The 20,545-nt window shown below is 43.1% G+C and overlaps 1 protein-coding gene across 2 annotated transcripts in view; it reads right to left on the bottom strand.

The window, feature by feature from the left end:
* BTK (Bruton tyrosine kinase) overlaps positions 1-20,545 on the bottom strand; it is a 555,678-nt gene that overhangs the window by 285,704 nt on the left and 249,429 nt on the right. For both annotated transcript variants that reach the window (XM_085607704.1, XM_085607705.1), the window contains exons 2-4: positions 14,075-14,236; positions 8,674-8,772; positions 2,997-3,062 (exon numbers count right to left, since the gene is read on the bottom strand). In XM_085607704.1, coding sequence (XP_085463830.1) covers positions 2,997-3,062; positions 8,674-8,772; positions 14,075-14,215 — 306 coding nt within the window. In that variant the 5' untranslated portion in view covers positions 14,216-14,236. The remainder of the gene's footprint in view (positions 1-2,996; positions 3,063-8,673; positions 8,773-14,074; positions 14,237-20,545) is intronic.

Here is a 20,545-nt window from a genome sequence, read left to right as displayed (position 1 = left end):
CAGACTTATTAGGTCCCGATCAGAAATTATCCCAGAAGGGAGGTTCCCAATGTTAGCCTATGGAGGGTTAAGACACACTGCAGTAGCAGGGGCTTGTGGCAGATATGCCAGTGTCACAATGCTTTAGGGGAGAGCACCTGCACCTCAGCACTGTTTAGCAGTGGTGAGGCACCCAAGTCCAACAAAATGGTATGGTAAAAATAGGAGGCAAAAGGGCAAAAATGTAGGGGGAGACCACCCTAAGGCTGACAGGTCCAACAAATGAGTTGAAAACTACCATAGTATTTTGATTGAAACCTTCGGGACTACTAGTTGTGCAATGTGAATAGGTTTGGAAATTTTCCGTTGCCTCTAACATTGGTTAAAGAATATTTATTCACCATGGAATCAAAGTTGAACGCCACAAACCAAAATTAGTCGTGAGACACCCCAAGGAACTACATCTCTGGAGTGACATATCATGGTGCTCTCAATATAATATGTATGTACACTGATCATACTCGAGAACCCAGGGTTAGTAAAAGCGTAACTTGATATAACTGCAAAGAGTGTAGACCTCCCTACTTAGCATCGTCAACTAAGACACCCGTCTATAAACCCGATTTGGCGCGGTTGGGCACACAACAATGATACACAGCAGACATGTAAGGAAAGCAACGGACACTATCCACTGATAATGTTAGAAACTATAGAACTGCAGCATAGCATGACATGGCTGTTCCATGATAAATGTTATAATTTTAGCTTGACAGCCCTCCAAGGCTGCTATTGTAACCGAGTATGTAATACTGTGCATAACATCATTGCCATAATGTTTTTCTTTGAACTGTTGAAAATCAATAAAAATCATTAAAGAAAAAAACAAACTGTAATGTTGTTCATTTAGAACAGCAACCCAGGCCAACCAAAGGGGGCATATCACAATTGCCTTTGTCGGCAGGGTGGGAAGAAGCATAACTCTTCCTAAATTCATGTTTGATAACTATCACTTTTAAAAGTATGTTTCTCAATGCACTGTCAAAATCTGCTGTGCTAACGTCTAAAGGTTCTTCATGTTAATGAAATACACTTATTGAATTATGAAAGGACTTTATCATATTTTTATACATTTGTTGCAAGATATCTTTGACAATGAAGGTTTTCCAAGAGTTGAGCGTTGCAGGGCACTCTAGTTACTTCCTTTCTTTAACATCAATTGACCTGTATTTCGCATCTCTCTAATGGTAGCGCAGAGTGGAGTCAGCAGCCAGGTGCTGCTGTTGACCAGGGGGCCGCATGTAAAAGCCAGGAAGGCCGGGCCGTACTTTGGGTATCACTGACGAGAGGAAACACTGATTTCACACAGCTTGGATCACCGACATGAGACACCGCTAATGCTGTTTGGCAAGCTTTATAAAAAATGGTGCACTCGAATCTGGGGTCTTCTATTATCTGTAAGTTTGAAGTAGAGTCCCTTTTGGGACTCACATTGGATAGAGTGCTTTCCCAGTTGGTCCCCACTCTTATCTTACTAGAGATGTAACGTGCCTAGAATTGCAGAAAACAACCATAAGTGAGCGTGTTGTGATCTTATGATGGGTTTAAAGCACTATAGCAGTGTCAAAATACAGTATATGTGCCAGTCAGTAAAGTAAGGGACAACGGCAGCTGCCTTGTAAACATTATAGCACCTAAAGATGGATAGAGACATACATAAAGACAACTACTGCACGTGGGTCATCATACTATGAGTAATCAAATCATGAAAACTACGTTCCCTAACACATATCAAAACAGTAATGAAAATCAGAATGTCCCACTAAGCTTTCAGTCAACATTTGGACTCCCTTCCTAAGGTGTTTATTGACGTAAAATATCATGGGCTGATGCCAACGATGATAGACAGCCCTGTTAGCCAGTTCTGAAAGCCATCTGAACTACAGTAGCCAATGGTTAAAGCGGTGTCCAAAAGCCCCTTTCTGTATCTGTATGTATGCACATGTTGTGTGTTATGAGTTGTGCGGTGTGTGTTGTGTGAATGCAATAGCTCTCACCAGACTGTTAAACCTGCCTGTAAGCGAGATCTAAAAAATGCAAACTTTTCCTGTAGAAAGCAATTAGTAGTATGCTGTAGGTATGATTAGTAATGTACATCTCTCCTACATGCCATGATGCGTGGCCATGGCTCACTACTCTTCTAGGATGTTGATCTGGAGCACTGACGGTTGGGAGTCAGTTGGTGTGGAGAAGAGGCGGTAACCTGCACCCTTCATGGCAGCTCGATAAACACATACAGTCTCCCAGCATGCCCATCGTCCACATTAATTGCGCAATCGTTTGCTCTTTGGGCCCAGCTGAGATTTTATTTGATCTAATCTAATCTATGATTTTGCATATCCTGCTGGTAAATCACAGCCATAAAAACACTTCACAATGACTACATTCTTCACACATATACTTTCAATGTTAAATATACCAAGTCAATCACACAGAAGCCCACAGTGCACTTAGGGTGCCCAGTGGAGTTTTCAAAATGGAGTACAATGTACATATGACAGAGAGCCTTCTCTGGAACTGGACTGTGCAAATGCACAGTCAACAGCCAGAAGATAATAAAATAAATAGTTGGTATATAATTAGGGACACCTCAATGCACACAGATGAATTAAATATGAAAAAAATAATTTGAGAAAAACTGCTTTCTCTGTGAGTGTCTGAGTTAATGAAAGGGGAGAGGGCCGGAAGGTGAGGGGACCATCTTTCAGCCTAGCCAAGCAGCTCCATGGAGCTCCTTGACAACAGATGAAGATAAAACTGAAGCTAAAACAAATTTCATCTTTCCAAAAAACTTCCCCCTAACCATGCCACTCCATCCAGCTCCTAGTTTCAAACAATCTCTTAAGGGTTGTGTTAAACGCAAATTCATTTAATTAAGTATATGGTGCTAAACAGTATTCACCAAAGATTAGTTGGTTTTATCAATGTACTATTTTGAATGTATAATCCATAGAACTCACCTGAAAAGGGTAAGGAAAACGTTCAATCTTAGAACGCTGCTCTGTCTCATCTTCATCAGCCCTTGGCTGAAATAAAATAAAACAAAGACATTGTCAAAAATATTTTTCGCTAAGAACAATTTGTCTGGTCCAATATGCAAGCCGTGAGAACAAAGAGTGTACTGTTCCTAGGTGGGGATCGGGGTCAAGTGGGTGGTTAACGGAGGGGACTTCTCCTTTTAGGAACAAGGACCCTCACACATCACATGGGGTGTCATGCTTCAACATCGGGCAGCTCCTCGTTTGGCCACCGCTGCAATGACCAACGGGCCCCTCGAGGGGGCTCTTTGCCAGAGATCTTCTCTTTTTTGCCCATGTGCGTTGCATAAGCGGGTGGTAAATTGTGAGTAGAATGGGTGAGGAGGAAGTGTGTTAAAAATGGCTAAAGGGATCCAAACTAGAAATACGTTTTAATACTAGGGTCCCTTTGTCAAGGATAAAAACATGGTTAGACAATAAAAAGATATAATGGTATATTTAGCTGCAATTAACGTGATTCAAAGGGTCAACATGTTTCATGCCTGTTACAGTCCCTAGCAGATCTTGGTATTTCATCAGGACCAAGAAGACCTAATTCTAATCCTCACAGGGATGGGTTAAAAGAGAGTATATGCACCATGCCCTGTGTGTTTAACAAGGACATTCAGAATGTACCCAGTATACTTTACATAGACATTCAGAACATCTCCTAGGGGTAGTCCCAGGAAATTGGGAATGAACGGCCCCAATCGGACCGAACAATGGGTGCGCTAATAAGCGTACCGTCAATGCATATTAGAGCGCGAAGGGGCTGCCGACCGACCCTGGGCCTTGCCGGTGCCTTTGAGGGGCCCTTTGGGCTGTGCCGCGCTGGCCCAATGAGGAGTTGCCCGATGATGAAGCATGACAGCCCCGAGGGTTGCGAGGGCCCTTGCTCCTAAAATGAGCACCTTCTGCTAACCACCCTCTTGACCTAGATCCCCAACTTAGGAACAGTTCACTCTTTGTTCTCATTACTGTAGGGCCCATGTGTTGGACCTTGAAAAGCCCCAGTCCCTCTTTCTTTGTCAACAGTACTTCCGTAAGTCCAGCGGGCACAGGCTAGAATGAATGATTCAAACTGATCAGCAATCCTCGCTTTAAACATGATGCCTGAACTAAAACCAGTCTCACGGGTTAGGTGCCTAGCCACTTGCAGTACTTGATGTGACTCGAACAAGTCTTCCGCAGGAGCTCTCTGTGAGAGAAATGAAAGTTTTACTGCCACAAACTCTGATTAAGGTAACGGAATTCATGTGGCAAGGGTAATAAACTAGGCCCCAGTCTTCCAATGGCTGACACTCTTAAAGTGTTAGCCACGGTAAGCTCCTCCAGTGCTTAATTTGAGCTGATGGTTGACAGTAGGGCCCAGGGCACTCATTTTTGGAGACTGGCACTTATTTTTCCCCATCTGACATTTTCCGAGAGCAAGAGAGAGGAGAAAACACATAAAGGGGAACAAGGAGGTAAAGAAAGATGAAAAACCCTCACAAATTGAAGAAACAGGAACCTTGATGTGTGAGATAAAGGAGCAGGAAGTGTCTGGTAGCATGTTAAAGATGCATGAGGGAGATTCCAGACTGTACAGCCTTGGTATTCGATGTGCCTACATGCAAAAGTGCCTGCTGAGAGCTTCTGTGTAGAGCTGTGGGCCCCAGCACTCATTCTTTTACAAATGAAGCAAAGCTCCTCTTTCCCAGGCTCAGGGCACTGTGTTGGATCTCTGTGGGACGCTGCATTGAATTCAAACCGCTCTGTGTTATTCATCAACCTTTTTACCAACAAGATTCACAGTCTAGTTTTAAAAATCAGGCGGTAGTTCCCCTACAGCAGGCACAGTTCTGTGCCCTTGAGGTAGACTGCTGGACATCAGAGGTATCTTGAGCCAACATTTACCTCCACAGCCATCATCCGATGCTTTTGCACCACACACTAAGTGCCAGAAGGCCTTCACTGTGTCAGGGGACAGATGCTAGCCCACCAAGTCCCTCTGTCCCTTATGACTGGCTCTCCGTATCTGGATCAGAGACCAGAAATAAAGGAACCAGCGAAAAGGAATAACAGAGAATGTAACGAGGAGCGAAATTCCTCCGGCCCAGAACACGATGAGCTAATGCTACCGAACATCACCTGAATACACACAAAACAGAAAGCAATAGAGAAAGTTGTGCCATTCTACCACCTCTTACAATGTCCTATGCCAAGCCATGCCAACCCATTCCACCTGCCAAGCAGGTGCCTGTATCCTCAGTATTCCCGGTGTGAACGTGGATCTCTAAAACACATGCTCACTCCTAGATGCTGCACTTAGAGATTATCGCGACAAGAATGCGGCGGTCACAAATCATCTCAACATTGCATTCTTTTGACGGGAGAGCAAGAGTTTATTCATCGTTACTGCAGACTGCTTTGAAGCAGAGCCACAGAGAGAACAGGCAGTGCAAGACAGGCACCCAACAGATGCAAAGGCGGTCTTCGGAGGCAACATAACTTGGAGCAACTGGGGAAGGTGATGAATAGCAGCGAGAACAAGCATTGGCATACGCCTTTGGGACCTTATAAGTGTTTAGTTATACAGCACAATATCCTTGGTGCAACAAAATCAACTATTGCATGGCTAAACACTTATAAGGTCCCAAAGGCGAGACCTATTGGCTATGCCAATGCTTGTTTAAATAGAGACGGACTTACACAACAAACAATGTCTGGAGAGGTACCAGTAAAACCAGCATTAGCAAAGCCAATAGCCTTTTGGAATGATAGGCTTTGCTGCTGCCTTTCAGCTAAGCTGTACAGAATAGGTAAGAAACTGGGCAGCATGGAAAAAAATATAAATATATAAGAAAAAAGAAGCATGATTAAGCGGCTTGAAAAAAAAGTAGTGCGAAAGTGCTTTTAAGAAAGATGAGAAGGCAGAAATTCGCTGTCTGTCCTCCACAAAAAAAAATTCAAATAAGAGCCTGGGTGGAACTATTTGGCAGTGGTGGGAGGCTGGGAGAGGGCATCCATGGGAAGAGGGTGGGGGAGGGGGAAAAGCAGCACTCAGGAAAAAAGCACGCATGCCAGAAAGTAAGGTGGGGCAGTAGAAGCTAAGGGCGAGAGTAACATGAAGGAGGCAAGGGAGAAGCAAAAGGATGGGAGATAGCAACCCAGAGTGTTGCAGAGGAAGAGGAAAGAAGCATACGAGAGAGAGAGAGAGATGGAAAATACATACACCCTCATGGAGTGTATAAAAAAGGGAAGTGTAATTTCCAAAAAGTGAGCAACACAAGGACACATCTGAAGAGGCTATGCACCAGAGTTGGGACAAACACATAAGAAGATGTGAAGCCCAAACAAGGCAATGAATAAAAAGGAAGTTAATGTGAGTGACAATAAAGCCAAACAGTGGAAAGCAAATGATGGGTTCTAAGCTCACTGTAAATGCATAATAGGTCTTTTATCAGCAGACAGCTTGCACTGTCATACAGTTGGAACCTAAAAACGAATACAAAAGCTGCCTGAGAGTAACTTGTGCCCTACGATTTTACAGATGCGGACATGTGAGCTTTCGGTGTTTTTTGTTTCCAAAATTCATTTATGGCGGGAAACCTGCCATCAGCACAGTGAAAGAATTCCCTATAATATTGCATTCCACGGGTGTCTTGGGTTATTAAAGTGAAGTCACACTGTATGCCGAGGAACATATCACAGGACATAACCAAAAGATGCAAAACGAAAAGTCACGTCAAGGGAGATGGCACCGCAGCCAAGCAACAGGACATTGGACACAAGATGGAAGATAAACAAGACAGAGTATAAACGGAGTGGTGCGCGCGCGGCTGTCGCGCTAAGCGAAAGTGAAAGTGATCGCGATCAAGCATGCGGCGAGCGATGCGCTTAATGAGCATGAGGAATGCCATATGGCGCCTCTGCTCAAGCGCTCCCGCGCACATGCACTGCAAGCTGTAGCGGGTGGTAGCATTTTTTGAAGCCCTTACTTAAAGTCTCACCAGACCAGCGCAAGCGCTGGGTCAGGCGAGACCTAAAAATGTGTGAGGAATACCTTAAACATCCCTTGCTTAGGAATGACTGAAAATTTTTATCAGTTGGCCGTCTTGAACTTTGGTGAAGTCTCTAATAATTTTCTGGAGCCTAGGCCTACGGCATAACACATGTATGTAAATAGTACATTGATTGGCTGAAGACTGCATCAAATTGCCTATAACCTGACCGCGATCGATGTGACAACCTAGGCAGTACCTTAGTTAGGTACTCATCAAAGTGCAACTAACCAGTGTTGTTACAAGTGATGTTCTCCCCAAGGGGCCTTTAACTAGGTGCCAAATTCATAGTAGTCAATGGTCTGCCTCCTACGCCCTAAAAAGAGCAGAGAGAGAATGACTCTGACAGCAAACCACTATCACGCCATAATCAAAAGAGGCATAAACAGAGTTTCTCAGTGCTTGCCTTTGTGCTGCATCACACCACAAGACTCATGCATAGTCTATGATGCAGGTACTGCTGCACAAATCTACACCCTTTTTAAACGTTGGGTGTACCTTATTTATGAAGCAAAACAGTCTGATGACCCCATGTATCCATTTCGGTAAATTATCAAACTATGAGAAAATGTGTTTCATAAAAAATGCACATCATTTGCTCCTGGATCCCAAGTGCAATATGAAAATAAAAGTATCATCAAATCAATTTCAACAGGAAGAGAGAAAGAAGGTCTGGATGATGTTACGAAGGAGGGATGGACAACAGATTAACGGAGAAGAAGATTGGAAAGGGAATAACAGGTAAAGATAATTAGGGGTAAGATTTTTGACGGGGAGGTGGATGAAGAGGGATTCAGGCAGCAGTAGGGGTGTGGAGAGGCATAATGTGAAAAAGAAAGAAGGGGAAGCATGGGACTCACAAGTGATTGTTGCAAGAGAAAAGATAAGTGAACTAAGAGAGCCTCCATCAGGGAGATAAGAATGGGTGGATATGAAGAAAGAGGAAATAAGTTTTGCCCCTGAAAACAGCAACTAAGGGATCTCTGTGATCCTGATTAAAAGAGGGACTGCATGCAAAATTTGAAAATGAGAGGACTTCTCCAGGTTGGATTCAACAACTTGGAAATGGCATTAATTTGGAAACATTTGGAGAAAACGATTTGTATAGAAAATTCCTGTATAAGAGGTTTCCAAAAGGATGTTCTGGCACATATAAAAGTGTCTTGAATGCTAGTAAAAGAGTAAGAGTAAGAAGTGTGAATAATACTGGGGCTAAGATCCTAGGTTGTAGACAGGAACATCTGCCCAGGTGACTCTGTGGGACAGACCTCCAAACCAGCTAATAAGGACAGATTCATAAGACATCTCGTAGGAGAAGTCCCAGTCTTATTTAATTAAAACACTAGGAGAGAGGGGGAACAAATGGCTTTGTTAAAGGGACAAATTTAGTTGTTTGTCTGACAACAGGCTCTCACATTATGTGTTAAGAAGGCTAAGCAGGTCCCAGTACAAAGGTGCCAGAGTATGCTATGAGGGAGAATGCCTCATAATTAAGAACGTTTACAAGAATCATAGGCCCTAGCAGTATAGTGGAATGTAGCATACTAGAAAAGGAGGTTCAGTCATTACTTTCTTACCAGAATCTGTCTCTCTGGTGGTGGGTTTTGCTCTGGAGTGACTTTTTCAACACAGGTGATTTTATCAATGTCAACTGTGCCCTTCTTGCTGCCTTGCCGCTATAAGACAATAAGAAGAACAAAAGAATATGTGAGAAACGTTGGCAAATTAATTGTTGCTTTTTATTGGCACTAAAGTATTCCCAGATACCCAGGTCTTTACTGGTTCTAAATGACGGGGATCAGTTTTAGAATCTCCTATCAGGTATGGAAGAGTATAGAATGTAATGGTCTCTGGCTTGTTGCAGTAAAACTAAACTTATATTCAAAACTGCACGAATAACCTCCAAAAATATCCTCCTTCGTTTACCCTTGTATTTGAAGGTGAAACAGCAACGCACGAGTGGAACATGGAATATCAGGAAGAGAGGCGGACTCCTCCTCAAAACAGCCTAAACCAAGAAAAGCGAAACAAGCTTTCTCCTCTCTTTCCCCACGACTATATAACTCCATTTCTGACCACATTATACTTACCTGGGAGCTACCAACATTTCATAAACAACTGAAAAAACACTCCATTAACCTACACTTCACTATCCAAGAAATACCCACCGTTTTGTCTTTCGATATTGCTTCTATGTTTTTTGTTATTTTGTAATATTTTTAATAGAATTCTCTATGTAAGCTGTAAATATGTTATATGTAAAGCGTTCTGCTGCCCTTACATAAATAAACTAATATCACAAGCGGAACGAGTTAGACTGTGTAATTTTTAGGGCCCGCATATGCAGCATTTTGTGCTGACTCTACGAGACATGTTATATTCAGGATATGGGCTTGAAGCTCCGCCCACTTTTCGACCATCTTTTTAATTGGCTCCTGTCACTTTCCTTTGCAAATGGTGGCTTTTCATTGGTCAGTAGGCTTAGTAGTCCCTCATTAGTACCGCCTTTTCTCTTCTTGTAACCTCCTACGAGGACACCCCCTGTTACATGTGTTTTTACTCTAGATGTTTTAATTACAGCCTAGAGACTAATTTCCTTAAATAATTTTCTCTTGCCGGCAACAAGAAAATAGACTGTAATGCTTTTTTTTAAATAAATGTATTAATTGAGCAAGCATTGGCTCCAATAATGACAACTGCGCTTTTATTTTGTTATTTGTGGTGCTGAACACAGTATGCCTTTTTTTCTGTTTATGTGTGTCCCTTGCTTACAATAGCGGCACCCGCGCTTTAGCTTAAAACATTGTAAGCTAAAGTGCGTGTGCCGCGGTTGATTCAAAAGTAAAGAAATAGAAAAACATTTTTTTTATTCATTTACTTCTGTTACAATCGCTGCACCCGCGCTTTAGCTTTAAATACCTTTGGCTAAAGCGTGGATGCCGCTTCAAAAGTAAATAAATAGAAAAAAATAGCTTTTCTATTACTTTATACTTTTGAAGCAATCGCGGCACCGGAGCTTTAGCTTAAAATGTTTAAAGCTAAAGCGAAAGTGCCACAATTGCTTTGTAATGCAATAGGTCTCGCATTACTGAAAGTTTGAGCTATTGGTGTTGCATTATTGTTAGCAACGCCAATAGCTCAAACTTTTAGTAATGCTAGCTAGACCTACTGCATTGCAAATGCTTGTTATATATGTGAAAGCTGCAGGTTTGATTTTAGCCAGTGTTAGCATAAGTGGCTGTGGGCAAGGAGAACAGAGATCATATTTAATGAATACCAAATGTTCAAGCACTTCCTAGCCACCCAATCCAAGCTGGTTAAAAGCCTTTATTTAACTGAATCTCCCAACTTTATGATTGGATGTACTTCCTTAGGACCGAAGAGCACTGTCCTCCCTCCAGGGCTTCAAGAAAGCCCTAATGTCCACCTCATGACCCAAAATGGCCTACTCCAAAGACTTACTCCCTGATACTTCTCTGGAGTCACTGACAGAAGAACTACACTCACCCTGCATACCTCGACTATGGATTAATGAATTCATATATTTATTCTTACAGGTAGCAGTCTTTAACATTCCAATCACATATTGGGTTCTTCAAAACACGTTTTCGTTTGTTATGTAGGACAATAAATGCATTGAGTGGAATTACAAAACACAATGTTGTGATAAATGGTATAAGTTAAATGAGCCTTTGTGTCAGGGCATGATCAGTGGGACAAGAAGGCATCTGAATAAAGTACAACACAAAGCAAAGACAATTGCTCACCTTCGTGGGCAAGCGTTTTATAACTGGAGGTGTACATTCAACATCTACATAACTACAGCATTTAGTCACTGTGTGCACAGTTCAGTTCCATTGCCGTCAGTTCTCAGGATGTGATCCGCTCTGGGCAATGAGGCACCGCTCTGTCCGTCGGTACCTCAGAAGACCGAGGTACCGACGGACAGAGCGGTGCCTCATTGCCCAGAGCGGATGCCTGGTGAGGAGGAGAGCATGCCCGTACTGTGACGGGAAATGGATGGACACTCCTGTAGTAACCAGTAAAGAGTGTTGAATGGTTAAATCCACAACCAAAGTAGGTTGTATATCTTCCATTTATTGTGTTTTTTTCACGTTGATGTTTTTTCACAATTGGGATTATTCACATTATTACACAGCAGTAGCAAATACTCCTAGGTCCTGACGAAAGCCGGATTTCCACATAATCCATAGGCTGAAACATGTAGACCTTCTTTCCAACTGGACGTGAGCAGCTATTTTTTCAAAGCAGCTCTTGCACTGGTTTTATTTCATCACTTAGACAGAACCATTAAAGCTTCATATCTGTTTCAGTAGATGATTTTAATAGTCACAATCTTCACTGCACTGCTTTTTCACCACCTTTAACGATCACACCACACCTTTGTTTAACACGGCAGATACTATATCCTGAACCGTGAGTTCTAGTCTAGTTGCCTGCCAAGCTGTTGCCTTGTTCAATCTTGATGGCACAGCTAAGGTTACTGGATCCCAGATGATGTGGGTGGCTACCCAGGTGGCTGATGGGATTCATTTCCACTAGTAGTGGTACTCACGTGCTTCTTGATTTCTCTTATTATTATTTTCTCTCCAATTTGTTTTCTAGCTAGACCATAGGTTTCCATTTTGTAGTTATAATACATGTAGAATTAGGGGGTGAGGAACCTAGTGGTCACTAAATAATTTTCCCCTGGGCCCCCGTTGATGTATCTGGCAGTGTTCAGATATATTTCAGTTATTGAGTAAAATCTAGCATAGTCAGGTCAGTGCCCTGCGTCCTATGGGCCTCTCTGCTGGCAGTGGTTATTCCCTATCTATGATAGGTAACATTCTGGTTATACCTCACTAACGAGTCCAAGTCTTAGAAGTTCAACAATGGATTTGTATTCAGAATTCCAGAGTTATAACGCTATGAGGCAGAGCAAGTTCCCCCTGGCTCTCTGGCCCCACAATAATTCTTACCCACTCTCACTGGTGTTGTGATAAAACAGACCCCGGGAGCATTCAGCACTCCAGAAATGCGATGGATTGAAGCTTCTGCTATGATGAGCAGTAGTCTCGCCACTGCAGGCCAGGCCGCAGTCATCCCTGGTGCGCCTCGGAGGATGCAGTAAGTTACTCTGATATCGCTGGCTGGTTGGGACAGTCACTCAGCTTCCAATGCTTCAGTCGTGGGTCTGGGCACACAGGTCAGCAGCAACTGCTCTTCATTGTGACAGGCTGTACTCGGCAACAGCCCTCCCCCGTGGCATATGGTGCACCAGGGCGAAGGCCCTTGCTCTTCATGGGAACCCCTGTGGCATACGGGGCCGCTGACTTTTGGTCAGCTAATGGACTGATGGCCCAATCAGTGCAACTGCATTGTTATCTTCAAGATGACTCCCTCTGGCTTAAGGGGTCGTGGACTTTTCTCAGCATCTAGGTGGGTGGCCTGATTTGGTGCAACATCAGAAATATCTTCATGGCAGCCCACTCTGTCAAACAGGGTCACCAACTTTTCTCAGCACACAGGCGGATGGCCCGATCATTGCAGCTGCAGCGATATGTTCATGATGACCACCTTTGGCATACAGGGTCGCTGACTATGCTTAGCACATGGGCGGGTGGCCCAATCAGTATGACAGCAATTATCTCACACCTGGCTCTGAGGATTCACTTGCCAGGATCCCCTACTGGACCTCATTCCCTCCAAGCACTCTCCTCCTCCTCAAAGGGAGGCAGGCGCTGATGCTGCACGGAAGGTTGTCCTGATTTCCCTGAGTTATGTCCCCTCACAGAGGTAGGAGAATTGGAGACCTTAATCCCCAGTCCTTGTCACACAAGGCAGACATCTTGCTGAGCTTCTCCACATCAAAGTACAGCCACGGCTGACTGTTTGATGATTATCAATTTAGAAGACTCAATCTCTCCGTTTTATAATCCATTTTCATTAACAGATGTGCTTTAGAGACTCATGCTTTGAAGTTCTTGTTGTGGAGGAGTGCCTCCTTTAATGTGTCCACTCCTCTGTCCTGTTCTTTACCCAGAAAGCAGTATTTCACAGCAGGAGCAACACCAGTCCAGATAGCCCCACAACAAAGTCCATTGGAGTTACTCGTGAATCAAACCTGAAAGTCAATCTCACTGATATATGCCTACCAAAAGGTTACAAAAGCCCCCAGACCTACTCTTTATAATTCCTTTTTCTGCCCCATCTCCTTCCTGAGATGTGCCCGGGCTCCCCTGACCATTGACCTTTCCAGAATCAAATTGCCCTTTTGAAGTGCACTGGAGAGCTTGGCCCTCCCTTCCTCCAGTGTGTGTCCCACCCAACTCTTAGGAATGCATCAATCCACAAATCTGTCTGGGGCATTTCTCCACCTCCACATGCTTTCCAAGGCCTGAGTTTCCACCTTGGAACCCACAGACCTCCGTGATTTGGACCACTCACAGGCAACATAAATCACATCACACACATGCAAACACACGTGTGCTGCACTGCGCTACATACTAACATGACCCAGGATAGATCCATGGGAGACGCTAACAAGTATTTGAGTGGGATGTGATCTTTCAGACAAAGTCTGCAAAGCCAAGGGACTATAGTGTAGTCGAATGTGTCCAAAGCCGCAGGTAGAGCAAGAACTGCTTGCTACTTCGTGGAGTAGAGAGCTCAGAAGCCTGAATGGGAGGAGGTGGTCATATTGTTAATATGAGAAAGCGGAACAGGCAGTTACTTATGGATGGGATGTTTGTGCCACTCCATCGCATATAACCATTAACCTCTCAAGTCTCATGAATCGTGGAACTCGACTTGACTACGTTTGAGATTACAAATGGACACACCTTAAATCTGGTTTGATTCCATTTGTAAGCCTATTCAGTTCTAAAGTTTAGTATTCTTAAGAAAAGCTTTGCAGCACTCCTGACGCACCATGCCTGTGATAAGCATAACCAATCCAGATGCCAGTAGTCTTACCCCACGATCAAAATCATATTCATAGTAGGTGAGCTTAGTTTCCGTCAGCACAAAGAGCCTCTTCTTGAAGTTGAGTGGGGATGTCTTCTTCTTCTGTTGGGACCGCTTCAGGAAGATGCTCTCCAGGATAACGGCAGCCATGCCTTTCTCCTAAGAGGTCTCCTGTTTATGAGAAGCAAAAGGAATATCAGTGCCTAAATATTGATGAAGATGAGTTATCGCATAGTAATTCCTTCTGGGAGAAGTTTTCAATCTTCTTTTTATCACAATACAGTTAGGCGCTTCCTAACAGTGCAAGCTGCCTAAGATAAAACATCGTGTGATCATGAGCAAAATGCAATTTTCCTCAAAATACAACATTAAAATACAATGTTATTGATGGACATAATTTCGAATTTGATAAGTAGGAATTCGGATTCCACCATCCTATAGAAGATTGCTATTGGTTGTTCATGCACATACAAAACTGGGAAGATGTTTCTCAAAAACAAATGTATCTTTTTTCACCTGTAATTAAAGCATCCTTTCAAACAACTTTTGAACATAGGTTGCGGCAAGCATAAAAGAAAAGTGATCTTGTTCAATTGTACAGGATGCTATTTCTCACCACAAGACATTCCCTTTTTGTGGAGTCACTACAAGAAGATCAAGATGTTATCCTGAGTGGGTGTACTGCAGTGTAGCTTCCTAGCACCCCTCCCCTGTCAGGAATGAAAACCCTAGTGAACTCCCCTAGGGTAGGTCGTGGAATGACACTTATCAATAAGGACCATTTAAAATCAGATAAAAATATATGTTTCCACTTGCTAATAATAAGAGATCATTTTGCAGAATCTCTTTTTAAGAGGGATAATGTATTCTCCCCCATTGAGGCTCAGGCACGAAGTCCATGCTGTTGGTGTTGCAGACCTGACCTACTCTCTCACTGCAGCTCATCCGCTTCCCTGACCCTTACACCACACAGTGATCAAACATTCTTCATAAGTCCAATTCCCAAACCTTTTTGCGTGAGTAGTTCTAGACTTAAACCAGCCATAGGTGTGACTTTTTCTCCCAAATTTATTGGAGTAAAACGTGCTTCTTTAAAGAAAAATACCTTTGTGAATGTGGCCCTCGGAGTTTCACTTACAAATTATTTGAGAATCCGGTCATGAAATCCTAGAGTAATTCATAAATCAGAAGCAAGTCACAAATGCTCGGGGAAGAAACATTTCCAATTGGGCCTGAAATCACCAATAACACACGAAAGTAAACCAGGGGTAGCTGGTGAAGTACACTAATGCTGCTACTGGGAAATGGCAGCATGCCAGCAACAGCAGCAGTTATTTATTCATAAAGTTTTATATAGCTCGAACATGACCCGTGAGAGTATCAAAGCGCTATGCAGGTGGGCGAAGTAAAATACAAGTAGGAGACAAGAGAACAGTGACATATACAAGAGAGGTACAGTCAGAGAACATTGACAAGTTGAGGAACTAAACCGCCATAGGAAATCATCAATATATGCACATAGCAAATCATCAATATATGCACATTGCAAGCACACCTTATAACAACATGCTACATACATGTCTGCAGGCTAGTGCCATTCAGACACAATAACAAGTCTCCACTGCTAACAGGAAAAGCACAAGTATAATGGAAAATCTATTTGAGCAAATAAACAGATACACTGCATCCTCAACCCAAAGGGCTGTGAAAGCTTGGGTAAGTTGAATGCATGCATCCCGCCTCTGACGGTTAATGAGTGCAGCCTCTCAAGCTCGGAGACAGTGATCCAATACAAGCGGTAAACACAGCACACTTATGAAACGTGTGTGATTCGAGTGACGGAGCACTGCACACTATTAATTTGACAGGAATATCGCCATGATATTGTCAAAAGGCCGCTTTATTCGGGATCATGCGGGACGCACCACATAACATCCTTTGGGTTCCTGCCGCACAAACTAATATTGCCCCACAATGCTCTAACAGATATCTACTAACCCATACTCCGGCCCTAAACAGTTCCGGCTCCCCCAAATAACATGTTACTCTACAACTTCAACTTGCCGATTTTGTTTGTGTCTTACTTCGACACTCCGGCTTTCCTCCTGCCCTCACTGTTTCTTTCCTCCCTCCCCTGTGATAGAGCGCCACGTTAATCTGAAATTTGTAGGGGTGCATCATATTCACTGTTAGTCCACTCCCACATAATAATCGAAGTAGTATTAGCGTGTGACTTAGAAATGTATTACTAGAATCTGTTTAACATAGGAGTGATTAGAAATGTAACCATGTTTTCTTTAAGAGTAATGTCGTAGTTCATTGCAAATGTATTTTAGTCAATGCATAATGATTGGTTTCATGTAATGCACTGTATTAGGTTAACGTGCACCATATTAAAGTTTGCATATGTAGTCTGATTATTTACGTATAAAGAGTAATTAAATTAATGCTTACAGTGTGATTTTAGGAGCGTTTAACAGTGTAAAGGCCTGATTGCATATACGTTTAAAGATAAGGGCCTGTTCATTTCTTATGTTAGCTAAATGTTGTAGTCCGAAAATGATTTCCCTTGGTAAAGGCTTTGGGTTTCAGGATGATGGAAAACCTTAGAGAAGTGAAAAGTTTCTCGTTCCCATGTTTCTGTTGCAGGAGCAAGGACATTTAGCTCGTTAGAGAGACTAGGCCTTTGTTTTAGGAGTTAGAATGGTACGAGAAGCCAATATGGGAGTACACCGGAATTCAGGGATGATACTTTCAGCAGAGATGGTGCCTGGGATCCAAGGTCAAGCTAACCGTCGTTGGATGGAATACAAGTTTCACTGGAAAAGTACTGGAAGAAGACCTGGCTGAAGAGGTGTGCCGAAGGGCATGTTCTATGTTTTTGGGATTTTGTATTAGGGACAGTGGCCCGAGGGTTGAGCAGTTGAGTCTTAGGTGGGAAGCTAGAAGGAGCATCTTAGAACGAGCTCTGACTAAGTGAGTGTACTTCTAAGGAAGTCATCACTTCTGACACCTTTTTACTCTCTTGCCTGGGAGGGAAAATGCTAAGTAGGGATGTCACCTTAGAGACAGTGTAGGGATGGACTAACTGCTTTTCTTTTAGGAATATCAGTGCCTAAATATTGATGAAGATGAGTTATCGCATAGTAATTCCTTCTGGGAGAAGTTTTCAATCTTCTTTTTATCACAATACAGTTAGGCGCTTCCTAACAGTGCAAGCTGCCTAAGATAAAACATCGTGTGATCATGAGCAAAATGCAATTTTCCTCAAAATACAACATTAAAATACAATGTTATTGATGGACATAATTTCGAATTTGATAAGTAGGAATTCGGATTCCACCATCCTATAGAAGATTGCTATTGGTTGTTCATGCACATACAAAACTGGGAAGATGTTTCTCAAAAACAAATGTATCTTTTTTCACCTGTAATTAAAGCATCCTTTCAAACAACTTTTGAACATAGGTTGCGGCAAGCATAAAAGAAAAGTGATCTTGTTCAATTGTACAGGATGCTATTTCTCACCACAAGACATTCCCTTTTTGTGGAGTCACTACAAGAAGATCAAGATGTTATCCTGAGTGGGTGTACTGCAGTGTAGCTTCCTAGCACCCCTCCCCTGTCAGGAATGAAAACCCTAGTGAACTCCCCTAGGGTAGGTCGTGGAATGACACTTATCAATAAGGACCATTTAAAATCAGATAAAAATATATGTTTCCACTTGCTAATAATAAGAGATCATTTTGCAGAATCTCTTTTTAAGAGGGATAATGTATTCTCCCCCATTGAGGCTCAGGCACGAAGTCCATGCTGTTGGTGTTGCAGACCTGACCTACTCTCTCACTGCAGCTCATCCGCTTCCCTGACCCTTACACCACACAGTGATCAAACATTCTTCATAAGTCCAATTCCCAAACCTTTTTGCGTGAGTAGTTCTAGACTTAAACCAGCCATAGGTGTGACTTTTTCTCCCAAATTTATTGGAGTAAAACGTGCTTCTTTAAAGAAAAATACCTTTGTGAATGTGGCCCTCGGAGTTTCACTTACAAATTATTTGAGAATCCGGTCATGAAATCCTAGAGTAATTCATAAATCAGAAGCAAGTCACAAATGCTCGGGGAAGAAACATTTCCAATTGGGCCTGAAATCACCAATAACACACGGAAGTAAACCAGGGGTAGCTGGTGAAGTACACTAATGCTGCTACTGGGAAATGGCAGCATGCCAGCAACAGCAGCAGTTATTTATTCATAAAGTTTTATATAGCTCGAACATGACCCGTGAGAGTATCAAAGCGCTATGCAGGTGGGCGAAGTAAAATACAAGTAGGAGACAAGAGAACAGTGACATATACAAGAGAGGTACAGTCAGAGAACATTGACAAGTTGAGGAACTAAACCGCCATAGGAAATCATCAATATATGCACATAGCAAATCATCAATATATGCACATTGCAAGCACACCTTATAACAACATGCTACATACATGTCTGCAGGCTAGTGCCATTCAGACACAATAACAAGTCTCCACTGCTAACAGGAAAAGCACAAGTATAATGGAAAATCTATTTGAGCAAATAAACAGATACACTGCATCCTCAACCCAAAGGGCTGTGAAAGCTTGGGTAAGTTGAATGCATGCATCCCTTTTTGGGATTTTGTATTAGGGACAGTGGCCCGAGGGTTGAGCAGTTGAGTCTTAGGTGGGAAGCTAGAAGGAGCATCTTAGAACGAGCTCTGACTAAGTGAGTGTACTTCTAAGGAAGTCATCACTTCTGACACCTTTTTACTCTCTTGCCTGGGAGGGAAAATGCTAAGTAGGGATGTCACCTTAGAGACAGTGTAGGGATGGACTAACTGCTTTTCTTTTAGGCTAATGACTTCTAATGTAGAGACTGGACTAATTATCGCATTTCTGATGCTATTGGAATTGATTATTCTTCTTATTCTGAGTCGAATGAGACTCCTGCGTAGATTAGCTTTTGTACTAGTGCCCATTTATTTTCTTCACCTTGTATTGAGGTGTTTGTATGTGCAGTTATTCCTGGTTGTAATAAAATCTTAAAAGTTTAGATTTGGAGTCAGTGGTCCTTTGGAACTGAGATTTGATCTTGTTAATCATATACTAAGAATTGAATTTCCTCCCCTCTACACTATTTAGTAGATAAAAGATCCTGGCGACCTGCGAGGATTCTTGGTGATGGTAAGGTAGACAAGATTCCAAAGTTATCACCTGGACTAATTCTGCCTTCCTTTTCTCCCCTCATTCACTTTTTTGTTTCCATTGTCCAGTTTCCTTGTTACCCCTTGTCTCATCTTTAGCACCCTTCTAACCGTTCACTCCCAGCGACACCCCCCTCCCTCTTCACATCCATTACTTTGTTCAAACCCTGCCCCTCAGTTTACTGTCACAATTTTCAGAGGCACATACATACGCAATGACACAATGAGGGCCATGTCATTGCATCTGTGCCTTCCTTTCCCCAGCCTGTCATTGCATCTGTGCCTTTCTTTCCCCACCCTGTCATTGCTTCTGTGCCTTCCCTTTCCCACCCTGTCATTGCTTCTGTGCCTTCCCTTCTCCGCCGTGCTTTGCATCTGTGCCTTCCTTTCTCTGCCTTGTCATTGCATCTGTGTCTTCCTTTCTCCGCCGTGCTTTGCATCTGTGTCTTCCTTTCTCCACCTTGGCATTGCATCTGTGCCTTCCTTTCTCCACCCTATCATTGCATCTGTGCCTTCGTTTCACCGCTGTGTCAATGCATCTGTGCCTTCCTTTCTCTGCCATGTCATTGCATCTGTGCCTTCCTTTCTCCACCCTGTCTTTGCATCTGTGCCTTCCTTTTTCCACCGTGTAATTGCACCTGTCATCCTTTTTCCACCGTGTCATTGCACCTATTTTCTTCCTTTCTCCACCATGTCATTGCATCTGTGTCTTCCTTTCTCCACCTGGTCGTTGCATCTGTGTCTTCCATTCTCCACCGTGTCGTTGCATCTGTGCCTTCCTTTTCTCCATCGTGTCTTTGCATCTGTGCCTTCCTTTTCTCCATCGTGTCATTGCACCTGTCTTCCTTTCTCCACCGCGTCATTGCATCTGTGCTTTCCTTTCTCCGCTGTGCCTTGCATCTGTGTCTTCCTTCCCCCTCTGTGTCATTGCATCTGTGCCTTCCTTCCCCCTCTGTGTCGTTGCATCTGTGCCTTCCTTTTCTCCATCGTGTCTTTGCATCTGTGTCTTCCTTTCTCCACCGTGTCATTGCACCTGTCTTCCTTTCTCGACCGTGTCATTGCATCTGTGCTTTCCTTTCTCCGCTGTGCCTTGCATCTGTGTCTTCCTTCCCCCTCTGTGTCATTGCATCTGTGCCTTCCTTCCCCCTCTGTGTCATTGCATCTGTGCCTTGCTTTCTCCACCCTGCCTTTGCATCTGTGCCTTACTTTCTACACCGTGTCATTGCATCTGTGTCTTTCTTTCTACACCTTGTC

This window comes from Triturus cristatus, chromosome 5_2 (assembly GCF_964204655.1).
Source record: "Triturus cristatus chromosome 5_2, aTriCri1.1, whole genome shotgun sequence".
Taxonomy (NCBI): domain Eukaryota; kingdom Metazoa; phylum Chordata; class Amphibia; order Caudata; family Salamandridae; genus Triturus; species Triturus cristatus.
Note: the sequence above shows the minus strand (reverse complement) of the source record. Positions and strands in the feature narration are given on the sequence as shown.